The sequence below is a fragment of the Vipera berus genome (assembly GCF_964194415.1).
Source record: "Vipera berus genome assembly, chromosome: 16".
Lineage (NCBI taxonomy): Eukaryota > Metazoa > Chordata > Lepidosauria > Squamata > Viperidae > Vipera > Vipera berus.
In genome coordinates this window covers 10,144,645-10,163,542 of record NC_138219.1, presented here as the reverse complement: position 1 = coordinate 10,163,542, position 18,898 = coordinate 10,144,645, and the positions used below count along the sequence as shown (strand labels likewise).

At 57.5% G+C, this 18,898-nt stretch overlaps 1 protein-coding gene across 1 annotated transcript; it reads left to right on the top strand.

The window, feature by feature from the left end:
- Nucleotides 1-1,335: 1,335 nt before the first annotated feature.
- On the top strand, nucleotides 1,336-18,560 carry PEA15 (proliferation and apoptosis adaptor protein 15). Its single transcript, XM_081340770.1, has 4 exons — nucleotides 1,336-1,621; nucleotides 14,391-14,564; nucleotides 15,354-15,509; nucleotides 15,619-18,560. Exons 2-4 carry the CDS (start codon nucleotides 14,393-14,395, stop codon nucleotides 15,681-15,683), a joined length of 393 nt encoding a protein of 130 aa, XP_081196896.1. The 5' UTR covers nucleotides 1,336-1,621; nucleotides 14,391-14,392; the 3' UTR covers nucleotides 15,684-18,560.
- The last annotated feature ends 338 nt before the right edge of the window (nucleotides 18,561-18,898 follow it).

The window sequence follows — 18,898 nt, the reverse complement described above, 5'->3', positions numbered from 1 at the left end:
CCACCGTCTCTTCCCAAGAAAGTCACAAAAAGAAACGGGAGGACCACCACCTCCATCGCTGTTGGGGGGCATTTTAAGGCTCTTCTACTGCCCATCCTTAACCCCAAAGTCCGCTCTCTCTCTCTCCGCCTCTCATGGGCTCAGCCACCCAAGCAATATCAAAACCACTAATGAATCTCCACAGTTAAGTAATGAGTAACCATGCTATTGTGAACCCAATTTCTCCCCCCCCCCAGCTACCAACCGGAAGTGGCTGAACTCCAGTGTGAAAGGGGGCTTCCTCCTCTTAATTTTCCCCCTGGCCCTGCTGGAGGGCAGGGGGGGAACCCAGCACCTCCGGGCTTCTTCTTTCGGTCTCACTCAGAGGACATTTCCTGTTCCATTCCGGGCAGGAAGTGGCCAGAGAAGCTGCGGGAGGGGAACTGCAGCCCTCCCCAGCCCAGTGTGTCAGGAGGCCCGGGGAGTTTTCCCCACAGTGAAAAAGCCCCCCAGAGGTTCTCTCTGGGCGCCCTGCTTTTCCTTTGAATGTCCCCCAAGAAGTTTTAGGGACGGCCACTGACTCTGCCCCATATCGGCCAAGCATTTGTCGCCACTGGTTGGGAGCCGCTGGCCTCTTGGCCACAGAGAGGCTCCAGTCTCCGTAGCCTCCAAAAGATGGCTGCCGCTTCTGCCAGGGGGGGGGGTTCAGCTCAGGGCCAGCCAGCTGGTCCGGGCACAGAAGCTCCGCCATTGCCTCTCGGCTGCTGCCCTCGGCCCTCTGCCTCTCAAGCCTGGGGGGGGGTCCTCCTGCCCATGCCCAGCTCAGCCTCTGGACCCCAGGGGAGCCACGGGCAGTGGGGGAGGAAGGGCCTTTCCTCCAGGCGACGCCAGCACAGGCTGAGAGGAAGCAGGGAGGAAGGGGTCTCAGAGAGTCTTCGGACACTGGGCCGGCCGAGGGTCTCTTCCCCCAGCCCCGACCCCCAAGGAAGAACAGCCAAGCGGAGTGGCAGGCTGAGAAGCTGAGCACCGCGGAGGCCCTTCCGAACGGTCGGCTCGCCTTTGGGCACTGCCGCCCAAGAGCTGCCCACGTTCCTCAATCTGGACTAGCGACACCGCGGAGCGAGGACCACCACGCGTTGTAAGAGGCGCACAGAGAGGGGGAAGTGGGAGAGGAGCCACCGAATTCCTCCCCGTCGGACATGCCCGACGTCCCTCGGCCGCCCGCTCTGGTTTCTTTTGCCTTCTCCTCCTCCTCCTCCTCCTCGGGCGTCACGTGTGAACGCGCGCTCTCTTTCCCGCTCGCTCTCCGCTTCCTGCTCTCTCAGAGGCGAGCTCCAGAGCCAGGCACTCGGCACAAAAAGCTACCCAGCCGCCAGTTTCTCCCCCTCTAGCTCAGCCTCTCCCGCTGACATCACTCGGCGGGGAGGAGGAGGAGGAGGAGGAGGAGGAGGAAGGGTGGGGTGAGCGGGAGAAGAGCCTGGGAGAGAGCCGGAGCCGCCCGCCCGCCCTCCGCCTGGGCAGCCGCGACGCCCAGCTCGAGGGTCGCCCGTCCCGTCCCGGCAGGCGAAGCCAGGAAGCCCTTCGCCCGCTAGGCCGGCCGTGCCCGTGTCCTTCCGCCTTTCCAGCCGTCGCTCTGCCGCGGGTAAGTAAGTCTGGCGCCCCCCCCCCCCAACACACAGCCCAGGTGGCATCCGGCCACTAACAGCTTGCGTTCCTTTCCGGGCTCCGGCTGGCGGCGACGGAGCCGGCCGCGGGCGCTCTGCACATGGGCAGAGGCGGTGGCGGCGCCTCAAGCCAGAACAGCTGAGCCGGAGACTGGTGCAGAGGCGTCGTCTCCTATCTCGCCCCGGGAGCCGCCAGGCGCGGCCGGAGACCCCTGGCCGACCAGCCTCCTCCTCGTGACCGTGACTCAAACGCGGAGTCCGCGTGAATCACTGCCGCCGCTTCCTCTTTGGCCCCTCGCCCGCCCAGCCCTTGCTGCCGAGCCCCGCCGCCGCCCTCCTGGCCCGCGCGGGCTCCTTCTGGCCGGCCTCTCCAGGCGGCGTGCCGGCTCGCCTGCGGGCTTTCGGAGGCAGCCGCTCCGGCCGAGCCAGGCGGAGGGAAGGGGGCGCGGCCACCTGCCCGCTGCCCGGCCCGCCGCGCCTTTCCAGGACCGGCCCGCCCGCTCTTCCTCTCCGCCTGGCCCGGCGCTCAGGCTGCGGGAGCCGCCCAGGGGGCCTTGACTCCGGGAACAGGGACGTCGGCGAAGGTCCTGGCCCGGGGAGAAGCGAGAGAAGGCGACGGGCTCTCTCCAAGAGCCGCGGCCGCGTCGCTTTCACATCGCCCCACTTGTAGGGGCAGCGTCCGCTCAGTAACCCCGTGGGGAAGGGGGAGGATGCGACGGAGGCCGCCTGGAGAAGCGGGGGGGGGGGAACCAGTCCTCGTTCCCGCCGAGAAGCAGCGGGGCGAGGGGGGATTCGTCGGAAGCGCCCCAGCCCAGCCCTCTTTCTCCAGGACTGGGATTGCCTGGAAGAACGTGCTGGCTCCGGTCTTCGCCCCTGTGTGCCTGGGCTGGGAGGGGGGCAGGTGTTCCGTGGGCTCCCCCGAGGCCCCCTCCTCTCCTGGGAACTGGAGTTGGGTAACTTTGCCCCCCGTTGTTCTTAGCTGCTTTTACAGTTTGCTTTCCTCCCTTCAGTTCACTTCCATGCATCTTACTGGGTAACTGATGTCCCCTGGCTCTCCCACCTGCTCCGGCGGGGCCTGGGGAGGGGTCTTCTGCTGATCCTGCCCACTTCTCTCCTGCGGTTCCCCTCAGTTTAATCTTCCGCCTGGTCCCCTCCAGCCTTCGCAGGGCTGGGATTTCAAGGATCGCCCTGAACTCCGTAAAGAGTGACTGTGGTTTGGTTTCTCCAGCTGGGTCCTTTGGACCATCGTTCTGGGTCTGACCTGCCCTTGCGGGGACCTTTCCGTTTTCTGATGGACTTGTGGCTGCCCCCCCCCCCCGCCTCTCAGTGGTCAGTGGGAGATTTCTGCTCCGCTCCAGCACTTGAGCATGTCCTGGCTGGTCTGTTCTCCACAGCATCTTTTGAGAGAAGCAGAGAAAGTGGCCAGAGGTCACCTGACAGGCTTCCTGCCCCCCAGCAAGCATTCGAACCCTAGTCTTCCTCAGCCGCCATCTGCCCATTATGTTTGCTAAGGGCTGTGCCAGATCTGTGGAGCTGCACAATGGCAGATTGAGCTGCTGTCCTCACTCCCAGGACCGCCAAAGCCAGGCCTGGAAATGGCTCCTCCTTCTCTGTGCTGGACTTCAGAGGTCAGCAAGGGATGGAGCAGGCCTGGGGAGGGGGGTCAGTTTACTCCCCCCCCCCATGCTTCAGACACTTTCCGCTGTCCAGCTGAAACTATTCTTAGAGGCCAGCAGGCAAACATGGCTGCAGCCTGCAACCCTCATCCCATCTGTGGTCTCTCTGTTCCGCTGCCCGTCCAGCGTTTCTCCCCCAGAGCAACGAAAGGTTTGCATGACTTGGTTCAGTCGGTGAGGCTCATTAGGAAGAAAGCCTTTTGTCTGGAGGGGCTTTCCGGGTAGAACTGGAGACAGGAGGACTCTGGCACGACCACCTAGGGGCCAGGGGGCCGAGGGCCCCGCCAGAGAGGAAGGGGAGGGAGCCAGAGGTGAGCTGGCAGCTCCAGGGCGAAGGGGGTGAGTTGCATCTTCCAGCCCAGGCTCTGCTTGCGAGGTGGACTCTTTCTGGCCTCTCTTCACTTGCTCCTTGGAAAGCAGGGAAGGTCGGACCCGATGAAACGGCTCCCCTGAGGCAGCCAGACACACTCGCCCTCCCCACCTGCCAGGCGGGGTGGAAAACAGGTCAGCCATTCTCCCCGCACCCTGAATTGCATCTGTCTCTGGGTGTCAGCGTGGATCAGCCCATCCCCTCTCATTGTCTCAGGATTTGGGCGCCGGGGAAGTGAACAAAAAGGCCATTGTTCAGGCATGGCATGGCTCCCCGTGCTTTGCCTCGCCTTTGTTTCCGCGTCCTTCGATATTCCTCCCCCCCCAGCGCCCCCCCACCGGACATTCCATTCCATTTCCGGGAGTGGGGGAGGGGACTGCGTCTTTTGGTGGGACTCTTGCCGAACATGTGAGAAACAGCTGCACTTTCTTTAAAACCAGGAACATAAGACAAAACAATAGGAACGGACCCGCGAGCAGGGACGGTGGGGAAAGGAAAAGCCGCCGAACCAGCTCCGGGGCTGTCTGGTGGGGGCAGCGAAGCTGAACTGGCCAGTCGGGCCAGGAGGCTGGCGTTGCAGACATCGGCTGGGGAGGCGTTCGGGGTGGGGGGGGAGGAGGGGGCATCTTTTCTGTTGGGGAAGCAGGGTATCCCCAAGGCCGGCCTATCCTCCAGCTGGCCTGAGCAGGTGGGCCCCCTCCCTTTGGGGAGCAACCGGCAACTGCGGGTGGGCTGGCAGGTGTCCTAGAGTGAAGGTCCGTGGCTGACATTTCCAGAAGTTGGAGAACTAAAAAGTTGCTTCGTTCCAAATTGGGTCACAGCCCTTTGTGCTCCAAATGGAACAGAGGAATCCCATTTGGTCCTTCCAGGAGGGACCTTCCCAGAGCATTGGGAGAGGCCCTCTCTAACTTGAGCAAGGCCCCTATTCTGAAAGGAAGAGGAACAGAAGTGGGGTGAAGAACATCCTGCCATCATCTGTTGGACTTTGCATCCTCGTGAGGCCTTCACAACTTCCTTCCTGGTTGCATTGGTCAGTTGACTTTGGCATTGGCCATTTTTGGTCAAGTCATCAGTTCATTTTTGAGGGTGCAGCAAAACCTTCATTCTTTCCTTGCAACAGGACTCTTGTTTGGATTGATCCTTAGGAAACTTGCCCCTCACTCAGCTGACTTTTCTAGAAAAAGGGTCAATATTTGGAAATATTTGGCACTCCAACTGCAGACCTTGGCAAGTCCCTCCTCTCCGTCATGGAGAGGCACAGTTTGAAGAAGAAGCCCGAAAGGCTGGGGTTAAAGGCCAGCTTGTTCAACAGCCATATTGTGTCATCACAAACTAAATTACTGCTTCGCAGAAAAGGATCAAGGGTGTCAGCCTGCATATAAGCGAGCAGAGGAACCTCTGCTCACGGCAAAGCACAGAGGGGCTCGGAGAGAGCATTAATTTTCAGCACGGGAGATTGGATCCACTTCTGTCAATGCGCCTTTGGAGTTTCTATTGTAGTGAAATGTGAGTTCACAGATGGCAACGGGAAGAGGGCAAAATGCTTGCCGGTCTGCGTATAATGTTCAATTAGTTTTTCTGAGTTGTTTTCCTCCAGAAAGACACAGGCACAGTTCGCCTTGGATATTAAAGGGATAAATCACATTTGAAGGAAACCGGCAAGATCAACGGCTTTCCTTCCCACCTCAATCTCTGTCTTTCAGACACCCCCAGAGGGTTTTGGAAACAGGATATGGCTAGATATTTTCCTGGGGAGCCAGCATCTGACCCTTGGCCAGTCTTCCCCAGAAGAGAGGGGTCAAGGTGGAGGAAAATGGCTCTTCTGCCACCAGGAAAAGGCCACTTGGTGCTGAAGAGCCTTGGCCACCTGCCACGGTGCCTCTGCAAGTAGTAACCAGCCCTGCTCCTCTGGGTGCCCACTGGGAGAACTCTCTCCTGTGCAAGGAATCGGGGCCACACCAGGCTCCGATTGCGTCTTCAGCAACACTGGCGTGCTTCATCTGGAGAGCAAAACCTTGCTGGGCGAAGGTGCCTGTGAGGCCTCCAGGGCTTTGGGTTTAAGAGGGAGAAGGAAAGGGAGGGGGTCAGGGAGAGTTGGAAAGGCATCTCTTGCTTAGCAGTTGCCATGGCAATTTCTCTTGCTCCTGAAAACTCAAGCTGGATGGCTTTCATTCATCCCCCCAAGACTCTGCTGCCCTCCCCATTCGCTCCACCAAGCGACAGGCACTCCTAATTGCTGGGCACACTCTGTCCTTCTGTTCCCCCAGGGGTTGCCAGTTTTCACCCTTGGCTCAAAGCCGGCCTTCCGGGCCACCAGAGAAGGGCCAGGGGGCCAAGAGGTGGGTGCAGATGCCCCTGGGGCTGGGTGCAAGACGGGGAGCAGCCCTGCCTCCGCCCCAGAGCAGGACGCCTCTCGCCTTCCCCGTCCCTGGGCTCCATCTTAGAGCCCCCTATATCTGACTCTCTTTACCTTCTACTGCTTTCATAAAGCTGTCATCACAAAGCCTGTCATCCTTCCTCCTCCCCCCCCCCACGCTGAGGCTCCTGGTCTTCTTTTGCCACTGACCGGCTGCACGATTCTCCTTTCTCACCACGTCCTTCGTTTTCAACACGGGCTTTAACCCTCAGCCCCACAGTGGCTCTTAGTTGCACCTTTTACACTCCCGCAACCTTCAACTTCTCTGAGGATCACATGGGCAGCTGCTGATGAGCCAGAAGGCCGTTTATGGGTGGAAAATCTCCCTGCTCCACCTTTTTTCACGAACGGTTCAGAGTCCGATGACGGAGACGCCATCAAGTCAGAAAGAGACCAACCCATTAAGCCCTGGCCTTCCACTCCCCTGGAATTGGTCCCCCCCCCACTTGGCTCTCCTGCCCCACCCATGGCTTTGGCTCCCTCTGGGCCTGCAGAGATGAGCAGGCCTGGCACAAGAGGGCTCTGCCAGATTTCCTTGGGTTCCCCAAGCCAAGATGAGGAGAACCTTTCTGGTCCAAAGCAGCAGGGGACCCTGACGCAGAAGGCCCGTTTCTCTTAGCAGCATCTCAAGCCAAAACCTCTGGCTTTGCTCCCAAAGGCTCGTTTGACGGCCTCTGTGCTGCTGTTCACCCCATCGCTATGGAGAGCTTCAGTGCTGCACCCTCTCGCCCACAGGACAACGTTTTCCTTTCTAATCCATCAGAATAGAGCCGGAAGGGACCTGGGAGGTCATCTAGTCCAACCCCCCTGCTCAAGCAGGAGACCCTATGCCGTTTCAGACAAGTGGCCGTCCAGTCGCTTCTTAAAAGCCTCCAGTGAAGGAGCCACCCACGACTTCTGGAGGCAGCTTCCGTTCCGCTGGTTGATGGTCCTCCCTGTCAGGAAGTTTCTCCTCCTTAACCCCAGGTTGCTTCTGTCCTTGAGTTAGTTTCCATCCGCGGCTTCTTTGGAGTTGACCCCCCTCCTCTTCCTTGTGGCAGCCCCTCCCTCGTATACTGGAAAACTTCCTCTAGTCTAGCTGTACTGAAATCCTGGAGCTGCTCTTCACATGTTTTTGTCTCCAGGCCTTTAATCAACTTAGTTGCTCTTCTTTGCACTTTTCCCAAAGTCTCTATGTTATTTCTGTTTCTTTGCCTGTGGCATCCGCAAAAGATGAAATCCATGCTCCAGCTGAAAGTTTCAAAGTGACCGAGAGGCCGTTTTCAACTCTCAGCCGCCGTAGTGAGTTTGAGGCCGGTGCAGATTGTCAGTGCAGGAGGCAGGACTTTGTGTCCTCTCCCCCTCTGCCCAGATCTTCCAGCCCAGCTTTATTTTTTCCTCCAGGTCTGTGAGAAAGTATTCTTGGCAAGACCCATGGAGGGAGGAATAATGGCTCTCATCACAGCTCTATTTTCTCCCCACAGTTCCTTCCTTCCTCCCTCTCCCTGCCCCCCTTCGCAGGACGCCACCCAGCTGCCTGCAGGAGGGCTGGTTTTAATGAATGAACAGCTCATGCATATGCATGAGCCGCTTTGCATAGGAGCTATGAATGAAGACAAAAGGAAATTGCTCGCAACCCCCTTCCGGTAGCTGCGCTTGCTGATTTTGTTAGGAGGCCTTGCCCTGTCCCGGGCCTGCTCCGCCACAAGGAAAAGCTCGGAACGGCCTTTCCACATCGCTGGGACACGCTTCCCTTCCTCCCCTCAGTTCCCATCATGCACAGACAAGAAGGCCAGCAGCGGCGGCGACTGACTTAAATGGCAGCTGCAACCATGCGCAGCCCTGAGGTCGGGGCATCCTCCCTGGCACGTGAGCCCCTTGCACAATCCCTCCAAGGCAGAGGATAGTGCAAGACAGGCGTGCCGGTGGCGACAGCCAAAGCCAGTGCACCAGAGAGCCCTTCCCGGAGTCCGGTGGGACGTGGCTCCCCACTGTGCAAAGGGCTGCCCCGCCCTCCCCTTCATGGCTGCATTGTCACCAAGACAATGTTCACGTCCCGGTTTAGCTTGTGTTGTGATTTTTCTAATGATGGGGCTTAATCAGTTGGTCTATCTTGGCAGAAAGTTCTTCCCTCACCATTTCCGGTACAGCCTGTACGGTTGTACATCCTCTTGGCCATCACAGCGTTCCCCCTGGCCACCAGCAAAGAGACCAGGAGAACAGCAAGGCAAGGATCCTTAATCCTGTTGGATCCTTGGGGATCTTGCTCTCCTCTGCATTACAATGGAGCTATCTTGGGTCACCAAGCTAGGATGCCGGTTCCCACCCATTTTGTAAGGCAATGAAGTCCACTCCAGCGCCTGATGAAGAAGCAAATTAACTCCGTATTTTTCAGAGTGCCCTGGAGCAATGCATCTTAAAAAATATCCGCCGATGAGTCATCCCGGGAAGCCTTAACCAAGCGTCCCAATTCCAGCTTGGAGATTTGTTCTAGGTGGAAAAAGAATATCTTCTATCTGAAATATCTGTTTAGCAAGAATTGAAGCCTTTGTAAACCAATTCCTTGGGGAGACCATTCCTGAAGCCTGGGATCAGTAAAAAGTGTCTCCTTACTGTGTTTTTAAAATTTTCCTTAAGAGTTTGTAACTACTGTGAAACACTTCCCCCCCCCATTTTCTGCTACAATTGAACAAAGGTTGTTTACGTTAAATGGTGTGGTTATATCCCTGGAGTGCCTGTGTCTTCCCTTTCCATCAAGGTCTGGCTGTGGGCCCACCCAACTTCACAGCTGCTTTTCTCCTGCTTGGTGCATTCTTAATTCTGGATTTCCTAAACTGGCTTTGCGTGGAAGAGCAGAATAACAGAATAACGGAGTTGTTCTAGTCCAACCCCTGCTTTACAGAAATGATTGTCCACAACTTCTAAAGGCAACCCGGCCAACTGGTTAATTGTTCCGTCAGGAAGTTTCTCCTTGATTAATTTCCATCCATTGCTTCTTGACCTGCCCTCTGGCGCTTTGGGGAAGAGGTGGACCCACCTCAGTTATTGAAATGCTGCCATCATGTCACCTTAGCCTTTAGGATTTAGGATTTATTAAATTTATATGCCGCCCTTCTCCCTAAGGACTCAGGGTGGCCCACAACAATAAAAATTAAGAGACATAAAATACAAAAATTAAAAAAGAATTAAACAATGAATATAAGAAATACGGGACAGTTAACACAATAAAAACCAAATTAAAAAACCATGGTCAGTCCAGGCCCGCTTGTTGGAACAACCACGTCTTCAGGTCACGATGACTCAGCAATAACAGGGTTTAAGCCCACAAGTGGGGCTCCCCACTGTGGAAAAGGAATTTGCAGAACCTGCCAGTGCTGCAGCGTTGGTTTGTTTTTCGCAGCAGGGATTTATTTATTTCATTAAACCAATTTATATAGCCGCCTATCTCACAAACAAGCGACTCTGGGCGGCATTCAACAGAGCTAAAAACTAAATAAATTTCCCCTTCTATTTTCTCATAAAAGCCATCTCTCACAAGTTAAGAAAGAAATTGATTAAGGAAGCGTGACTGGAAGGTTCCCTCTGAGTAAACTTTAGATTGTTTTGCAGATGCAGTTCTCTATTTTATGAGCCGGCGGCGGTACTGGGGGCTTCGCACATCCTGGATAGAGTTTGATTGCTATTGTTTTTTTATTGCTTTTAATCATGTTTTGTTCTTTTGTGGAGGTTGCGGAACCGGGAAAAGACAGCCTAAAGTTAGATATAATGAATTAACAACGCAAAAGACAAAAGACATTAGAGGCAGGAGTGAAAGGACTACCTAATGCTTTAAAAATAAGAAGGAATAAAATGGCCTTTTCCCCAGTCCTGTCAGATAAAGTCCATGGCCTTACCTCTCCAGCTGATTTCTTCCAGAAATTAATCCATTATTTAATAATTGAGCAAAGCTAAGCTGCTCCTGACTAATGAAAGAAATAGCCAAATATCTGTGTGCCTTTTTCTGTTTTTAAGAAACTTTTTTCCTCTCCTTTCTGAAGCCTCTCTGAGCTGAAGGGCGGCCATCTCTCTTTCTAGTCTGGGAAGTGCCCTCTTTTTTATTTTAATTCCAGTTTTTCTCTGCACTGCATGGCTGTTTGAGAGAGAAACTGGGGAGCAAAGCTGGATAAAGCTTTGCGGTTAGAGATTAACCTTCCCTCGGAGCCATCTTTGGATCGAAGGCTGCTCTGAAAAAGAGCTTTCTTCCTCAAAGAATTTCCCTCGCAATTTTTAGCCCAGATGCCCTTAACTGAAGGAAATTGCTCCAGAAATGCTCACATGAGGGAGGGTAAATGACTGGCAAGCTGTGGGTTGGAAAGAAGAAGCCACCGAACAAAGAATTTTAATCTGCCACTGTCTGCCTTTTGGGTGGTTCCTGAGGACCGTCAAGGTATTCTCCTGCAAATAAAGGGAAGCGAAAAGTATCTCCTCCAAAGCAAGATTATTTCAGTCAGAGTGAAAATGTATCTGTAAATGGTATTGCTACTACAGAGACCCTGGATTCCCCTCAGAGGCACCATCTTAGACAAAATAGGGTGGTGGTCTTTTGCTTCCTGAGAAACTGACCTTTTGTATAAACCAACCCCTTTTTCTGACCAAATGCTGCCCAGCTTTGTAAAGAAACAGAAAACCAAACTTTAAGCTCCAGAACTGCCTTGAAAGAAAACCTTTCCCTTTGTAAAGCAGAAGGACAAAAAAAACGAACCAACCCAAACCCTTGTTTTTTTCCCTGGCTAAGGAGAGTGGCAGGATCCCTTGCCTCCCCAAAGCAGAGAATTTTTTTTTGCTCCTTTCCTCTTTTAAATGCTTTTCCAGCCCCCCAACGGATCCCTGCATATCCAGCCTTTCCTGCTCTTCCATTCAGCCCACGTGTGGCTAAAAGCTTGGCCATTTTGCTCTTCACTTATTTAAAGGCCCTTGGCCTTGTTTTGCAGGCCTCCACGTCCACGTGCTTTGCATAACTTAAGTTCAGAACAAAGCGGCCCTCGGCCTGCAGAGTTACAAGGGACCAGTCACAGCACAAAAGGAAAAAGGAGCCAGGAGGGAAGAAGAAAACGGGAGGCAAGCCAGGCTTCGGCTCTTAAAGGGACAGACTGGGTTTTGCAAGGAGCAGGGAGGGAGTGTGGCGGGAAGAGCGGGGCTTGAGGGCGTCCCTTGCAGCTTGCCCCTTGCAGGACATGCCAAGAAGGCACAACTGGCCTATGGCCGCTCAGGGCCCCTCCGTCAGAATCACGTGAGGATTTGCACCCAAGCCTTTCCAGAGGCAACGCGGCACGCTTGACCTTAGTGGCTAGGGACGATGGGAGGTGTGGACCAACTCCTCCGGGGGATGACCAGATTGTGGAAAAGCTGCCCTAGGTCGCCCACCTCCCTGTGTTGCAGGGAGGGGCTCAAAAGCCCCCTCCCCAGCAAAAAGCAGCTGTCCTAGATGAAGCATTTTAAAAACAGGCCCACCTGGCGCATCGCCTTCCACCCACCTTCCTGCGTCTCTGAGCCCCTTAGACTAGCCGACTTCTCCGGGCGGGCCAGGGGAAGCAGATGGCGCAGGAGCTGCCGGGCCTTGCAATGGGTGGTGGATGCCCACCGCACCCGTGGCTCTGCCGCTGGCCTTGAGCTGCCCGTCCCAAGTGCCCACCCCCTCTCTCTGCTGTGCCAGGCTGAGGCTCTCCTGGGGTTCGGGAGCCTGGGAAAAGTGCAGCAGGTCCTGTGCCAGCTCATTGGCTCCCAGCCGCCTCTGCCAGGCCCCGGATTTTCTGCCAGGCCCCTGGCAGGTCTGAGGAAGGGGCGGGGGAAGGCCGTTGTTTGGGGCCCTGGAAGGACAAGAAAAGAAGGCAAGCCCCCCCAACGAGGTGGGTGCAGGGCATGAAAAGGGGCAGAGTGCTCTTGGGCTATCCTCTCCGCCCGCCCTTGGTAGCAGGGAACGGGGGCCGGGCAGGGCTCCTCCTCGGGCAGCTGACTGGGTGCCCACCAGCCCAGCTGCTGCTGCGTGCCCAGAGGAGAAGGGCGAGGGAGGCAGGAAAGGCGGACAAGCCATTTGCATTGGCCGCAGCCAGCCAACACCCCCCCCCCACACACACACACGACCACCATTTATTCTGAGGGAAGGCAAGGCGGCCATCTGGAAAGGGGCTGCCTTTGGCCAGCAGAGCAGGAATTTCCTCTTCCTGGGAAGCCAGGAGAATGCTGAGCAGGTTGGACCCGCCACCAGCCCCTTTGCCCCTGCCGGCTGGCCCCACACTTCCCTACTGGCCCAGCAAGAGGCACAGAGGGAAGGGGGACAGCAGCAGAGCAGTGCCTGGTTTGCTTCGCTTCTGGGAGGGCAGCTTTTGCTGGAGGAAATAAGCCCCAACAGAGGCTGAATGTGTGGTGGCTTCCCCCCTCCCTGGGCATGGCCTGGATGGTGCTACCTGAAGAAACCCGGCTGCACCAGAATTACAGGGAAGGCGTGGGAGTAATTGCACAGGAGCAGATTCATTAATGGGGGTTCTGGGTGGGTCCGTTGCCTGGCGGGCGAAGAGATCAGGTTGAGGAGCTTGCAGGGGGCGCCCTCGCAGCCCTGGCCAGGGGTGAGGGGTTTCTGGCTCCCCGGGGACCGCTCTGGGCTGGGCCCGATGGTAGCCACCCCACCTGTCGGGGAGAAGAGCAGGAAGATGGGTCTTCTGGAAGGAGGCGCCTGGGTGCTTCTGCTGCAAGAGGCACAGGAAGGCCATCTGTGGCACAACTGGCAGTTCTGCGGTGGCATTTACATTGGCATGCATGGCTTTTATTTCCTTCCTGGGCAGGAACAAGAGTGTCATAAAGCGGGGAGGGGGGACGACTTGGGCAATTGCTCCGGTGCTTGCAGGGTTTCTGGGTACGATAGCCTGGGGCGTTACCGACAGATCCAGCTTTCCACAACCTCACGGTTCTCTTCTCTCGCCGACCATCTCTAAGCGAGGCTTTCTTTTAGACAAACGCGTTTTTCAAGTGAAGAGGTGGGCTGTGTGGAAGGAGAGCTCTTAACTGTTGTCTGGAAACTCACCTTTTTATTTGCTGTTTATCTCTGCACAATAAATCACCGAATTAAGAGGGAGCTGCAACGGCACTGAACCGGCAAACAGAGCTGGAGCCTGTTTCTCAGAGAAGTAAGAGGGGAAAGATGTGCTTTGCTCCCTTGGTTGTTTTCAAGAAAATAAACACCTTTGTGCCTCCAGAATCTCTGCTCACATCGGAGGAATCTGTGTGGGAAAGGAATTGGGGTGCCCCCAAGGGGAAGGCCCTGCCGGCTCTGCCTTTGCTGGCAAAGAGGGGGAGAAGGAAAAGAAAGGCTGCCCTCGGCGGGGAGGGTGGAAGCCCCCTCCCACGCCAGTCAGCAAGCAACGGGCTGAGCTTTGATCAGGTCCCGCTTGGAAGGCAAGGTTCCCCCCACTCAGGAGCAACTGCCAAGCAAGTGGCTGAGCTTGGAAAGACATCCGGACTCAGGCTTCTGATGCGGAGTCAGAAAGACAGAGGGTGGCCAGGGTCTCAAGGATGCGGCACCCCCTTACAGGATGGTACCCGTTGGGGATAGCGGCACTTCTTCCTCGGGAGCTGACAACACCTAGCAGGGACACCGCCCGGGGGGCAGTTGTGCCGCCTTCCTCTTGCAAAAAATAGGCACATTCTCATGACCCACATCTGACCCAGCCCATCGCTCCCTCCCCGTCCAAGGCCAGATGCCCCCCCCCCGTCAGGCTCTGAAGTGCCCTGGAAAGCTGGGGGCTGCCCCTGTCTGGACATTATTTCCTGTGGTCTTCCTTTCCAAATGAAAACGCTCTAATCCCCATCGCTAAGCCGCTGGGCAGAGCGCAGAGCGGAAATCAGGCTTCTGCCGGGATGCAGAAGTCTGTTCTGGGGGGGGGGAGAGCAGGGAGACCCACCCCAGCCGTCAGTCTGAATACTCTTCTGGGCGGGGGTGGGGGAGCCTTCCAAGGCACCACTTGCCATCTGCCTAACTGCTCAGGCAGCCTGCTGGGTGCTCCAGCTGCAGTCAGGTAGGAGAGAAGCTGAGGAAGGGGAGGGGAGCAGATGCCCCCCCCCGGGCCCAGCAAACAGCCCTTTCCTGACCCCCAAAGAGCTCAGCCATGGCACTGGGAGGTTGAAGCAGCCGCAGCCGATGCCCAGCCTGGCAAAGCAGCACCCGCTTCTGTGATGGCGGGTGAGGCGTTCACAGAAAGACCTGCGCCTGGCTCGGGCTGTTGCCCCAACTCCCGCAATGCCTTTCGGGGCCTAACCCCCCTTCTCCGCTGCAGAGATGGCGGAGTACAGCAGCCTGTTGGAGGAACTGGCCGAGAACATCACCAACGAAGACCTGGACCAGCTGAAGTCGGCCTGCAAGGAGGACATTCCCAGCGAGAAGAACGAGGAAATCGCCACCGGCAAGGACTGGTTCCGCTTTCTGGAGAAGCACGACAAACTGGACAAAGGTGGGAAGGGGGAGGGGGGACCAGGGAAAATCTGGAGGCCCCTTTGCCGTGTGCTGCAGAGCAAGATGGTGGCCTGGGAACTGGGAGGGACGGAGGTCCCCTGGGTGGCCGCGGTTCAGACGAGGGCGGGAGGCTCGTGGAAAGCCTGCCCCCCAAAGTCTCTGCTGGTGCTCCACAGTGCCAGGCAACCCCTCGGTTGCCCACCCCAAGAGTGCCAGCAATGCTGAGCAGAGAGATTTAAACGCAGCTGACTGGGTGGGGCGTTTGGGGGAATTGGCAAAGGGGAGTCAGGATGCCCGGTGGGCCCCCCAAAGCAGCCGTGGGGACTAGAAGAGCCCTGATGCCTTCATCCCCAAGCGAGCGGGCTGGGCTCTCTGCCCTCTTGCCAGCCCCTTCCCGGCGTTCCCTGCCTGCCCGCCAGGAGGGAAGAGGAAGGGGCAGATGGTGCCGTGGTGCTAAGTGATGTCATTTGTTTTTGAAGAGAAGGAAAGCTGTTTTCTCGGCTTGGCCCCCTCCCCTCTGGATGCCTACGCAAGACTTTGCACATCGCCCACCCGCTCGCTCTCCCCTACTTCGCACCAGCCACAGGCAGCCTCACACCGCCCCGCAACACCCACCCGGCTCATCTGACTTGCTGGCAGACGCCCCCCCCCCAAGGCTGCCACAGCAGCCACAGCCCCACACGCAGCCTGTTGTTCCCCCGTGGGGAGCCTAGACCCACCTGAACTGCCCCCCCCCGCGCTCCAGTCCCCGCTCCCTGCCCTGATGGCGCCCGTGTCCCCCACGCAGACCACCTGTCCTACATTGAGCACATCTTTGAGATCTCCCGCCGGCCGGACCTGCTGACCAGGGTGGTGGAGTACCGCACGCAAGTGCTGAAGATCTCGGAGGAGGACGAGGTGGACACCAAGCTGACCCGCATTCCCAGTGCCAAAAAGTACAAAGGTCAGGAGCCCCCCACCCCACTGTGGACTGAGGGCCCTCTCTGCAGGGGGGTGGGGCGGACTTCCTTCTCCCCCAAGCCCTGCTGACCTCTGCCCACCTCTCTCCACAGACATCATCCGGCAGCCCTCGGAGGAAGAGATCATCAAACTGGCCCCCCCTCCCAAAAAGGCCTGAACCCTGTGCGTGTGCGTGTGCGTGCGTGCGTGGAGGGACCTACCTCCAAGGATCACTGCCACCTCCCCTCCCCTCCACTGCTCCTGCTCAGGCACTTTGCTGCTCCCCCTTCGCTCCTCTCTGCTTACGCCCGTCTCTGCCTTGCCTCAGCCGGGTGGGGAAAGGGGGAGCATGGGAAAAGGGAGATGGGGGTGTCCATGCCTCCTCCCCCTCCCCCTCCCCCATTTCTCAGCCTGGTCACTGGCTGGTACATGTTCTGAGAGGCTGCTGAGGCCTGTTTGAGGAGGGGGCAGCTGTAACGCCAACCCCTCCGCTGCTGCTGCTCCCCAACGCCACCCCACCGGGCAAGAGCTGACCCACAGGTGGATCAGGGGCCAATTTTGCAAGGAATGAGGAAGTGGAAGAGAGGGGGGGGAAGAGAGCAGGTGGAGAGCGGGGCAGCGGGGCTGTAGAGAGCCTTGGCACCAGTGCCAGAGGAATGCCAGACAATTGCTCCCTGGGGCAAGCTCCTGCGGCCCACTGCTCCAAGAGCTTGCAAGAGATGGGATGGAAGGGGGGGGAGGAGCAGAAGTGGGGAGAGGGTTCCTCCAGCCATCCCTTGCCAGGGACGCCAGGATTTCCTGCAGCTGCCCTAGAGATGCTCTGCCCCCCACCAGTTCCCCGTAGGAGTCAGTGATGGCTGTAGTTGCTTAGCAGAGCTTGGACCTAGAAAGATGGGGTGGGGGCGTTGTGGAGCTTCCTCATAGCCCAGCCACAGAGCCCTCCTTTTCTGGGGGGCAGGGGCAGGGTGTGGGCATAGGCAGCTCTTCCAGGGCCCACTGGTGGGGAAGCGAAAGTCCAAGCAATCCAGAAGACGGACTGGAAAGAGAGGTCAGATGGGGGGCGTCTGCTCCTTCCCAGCCAGATCAGGGCCCCCCTCCCCAGAGCAGAGGGGGCAGGACCAAGGGGCCCAGGGCCCCCCGCCACAGACCCCCGCCTTCCCCCTGCCTGTCCGCAAGGTGCCTTCCCTGGGCTTCCCATCCCAATGGCCTCTCCAGGCATTTCCGTGGGTGCCTCCTTTTCGACTCCCTTCCTGTGCCTCTGGCGGGGGTGGGTGGGGGCGAGGGTCAGTCGCCCCTTGGGCCATGCTGGCACCCAAGGGCCAAGCCAGGGGGCCTCTGACCGAGTCCCTGTGTTGCCCTGCACAAGGGGCGTTGGGGGAAGGAGTAGCCCCCTCCCAGGCCCTTCCTACCCAAGCTCTTTCCCCTTGAAGCCAGCTCACCCTCTGAGTGCCAGAGCCCCTAATCCCACTCCCCTCCAGGGTGCAGACGGGAGCCCGGCTGACCTCCGGCAGCTGGCTTCAGTTCGGGGCCAAGGCCATGGGGCTTGGCTGCCTGCCCTTCAAAACGGCCACCACGTGGCACTTGCAAATGTGGGTGCTGCTGGCGCCTTTTGCCCGCCTGTGCTCAGAGACCCCGTGCAGCTCACCCTCCGCAGGGCACCCTCCCCGCCTGGCCTCCTGGCACTCCGGCAGGGGCCCGAGGGCAGCCAGCCGAGGAACACCCGGCAGGAGGAGATCGGAGGCAGGCCGGCGGCTGTGGGGTGCCGGGAGAGGGCTGGGGCTCCTTTGGCAGAGCTTCTGGTTCGTCCGGCCCGGAAGAGCTGCCGGCACCCAGCCTGGCAAGGCCACGGGGTCTTAGGGGAACGGCCAAGTTGCTTCTCTGGCACTGGAATGCGAAGCGTTTTAATATATTTTTGTTTTGCCCTGACATCCTGCGCTCCTCAGCTTCCCGAGCCCCTTCAAGCGGCGTAACCGTTCCTGACACTCGTGTTGTGCTCGTTGTGTGCATAGAAAGAGCTGGGCTAGAACTGTGTTTTTAACATGGTGTTCCCTCAAAGCCACCTCCGTGTCTCCCGCTGCCCTTCCCCACTTCTGTCCGTCACGTGCAGCCCGGGTGCTGGCCTGGGTCGGTGGGGGCAGGCGGTCTGGCTCCTTGGGGTGCCAGGCCCACATGCAGTGCCACAATTGTTGAAAAGAGCTGGCAGAAAGGACAGGGGGCCTTCCACAATGGGGAAGAGGACTTAATTCCCAGGCTCACTGCAATCTGCTTTCGGGCATTTGGGGTCAGGCAAGAGATGAGATGCAGGCCGCCAGAGGCTCTGGCAGAGCAGACCCCCTACCCAAGGCCCCTAAACACCCATGGCTCCAGGTCGAGCCTCCCCCGGGGCTCCTGCCTCTGCCCCACCCGAGGGGCAGCCACGGTGCCCAGGAGGCTGGCTCCACCCGCAAGGTCAGGGCTGCTCCCGGCCACCCAGGACCAACCTGGAGCACTCATCTTCGCCCGAACTGGCCTTAAATTAGTATGTTTCTCTTCCAGTGTTTACAGCTGAACAGTTGGTGCTGATCTCACTGCAAATTAGCACCAAGTAAAAATAGTATCCCGGGGGGGGGGGGGGGTGAGGGGAGGTGTGGAACTCGGAACAAGCAAATTTCTCAAAATGAAATGAAGCGCAAAGCAGCTTTAAACCAATCTGCGTAAAATGGGTCACTTCTGCACAGGTCGCCTCTGGCAGAGGCTTTTCAAGGCGCCCTTGTCCTGGCCGAGGGCTCTGGGAGACCGAGGGGGGGCCAAACAGAAGGGCCCTCCTCTGGGATGACAGGCTCGCTTCAGCGGGGGATGTGTGTGTCTCCCAGGACCCTGTGGCTCCAAGAAGGCCCAAATCCTGCCCTCTGCTGCCAGCTCTCCACCTTTCCTCCCAACGTCCCCGACCTCGATGCTCAGACCGTGCTAACTGTGTGTACATATATATTATAAATATATGTATATTAAATATAATATGGAGTGCTCAGTATTAACTTATTTTCTTTGTCAAGTGGACCAAAAATAAAAAAGCAAAGAGGAATTGTAACAGAATAGTTTTTCTAACTTCAAAAAACCCACATTCGTCTCCGATTGCAGAATCATTTAAGAAAGAAACCAAATACGCTGCTCTGGTACATCAGATGGAAAATTGCACCACTACGATCTGAACGAGCTACGGAGCTGTAAGGGCCTACTTCGCAGGGCTGTCAAGCTGTGCACTAGTGCCCACATGCACCCACAGGGCAGCGCGGGCACCCTGGCGGCAGTGACCCTGCCTTAAGCTGCTTTTCCAAATCCCAGCCAGTATTTCTTGCTGCTAAAATTAACCAGACCCAGCTGTAATGTACCTGGCCGTGAACCAACTGCGGCCTT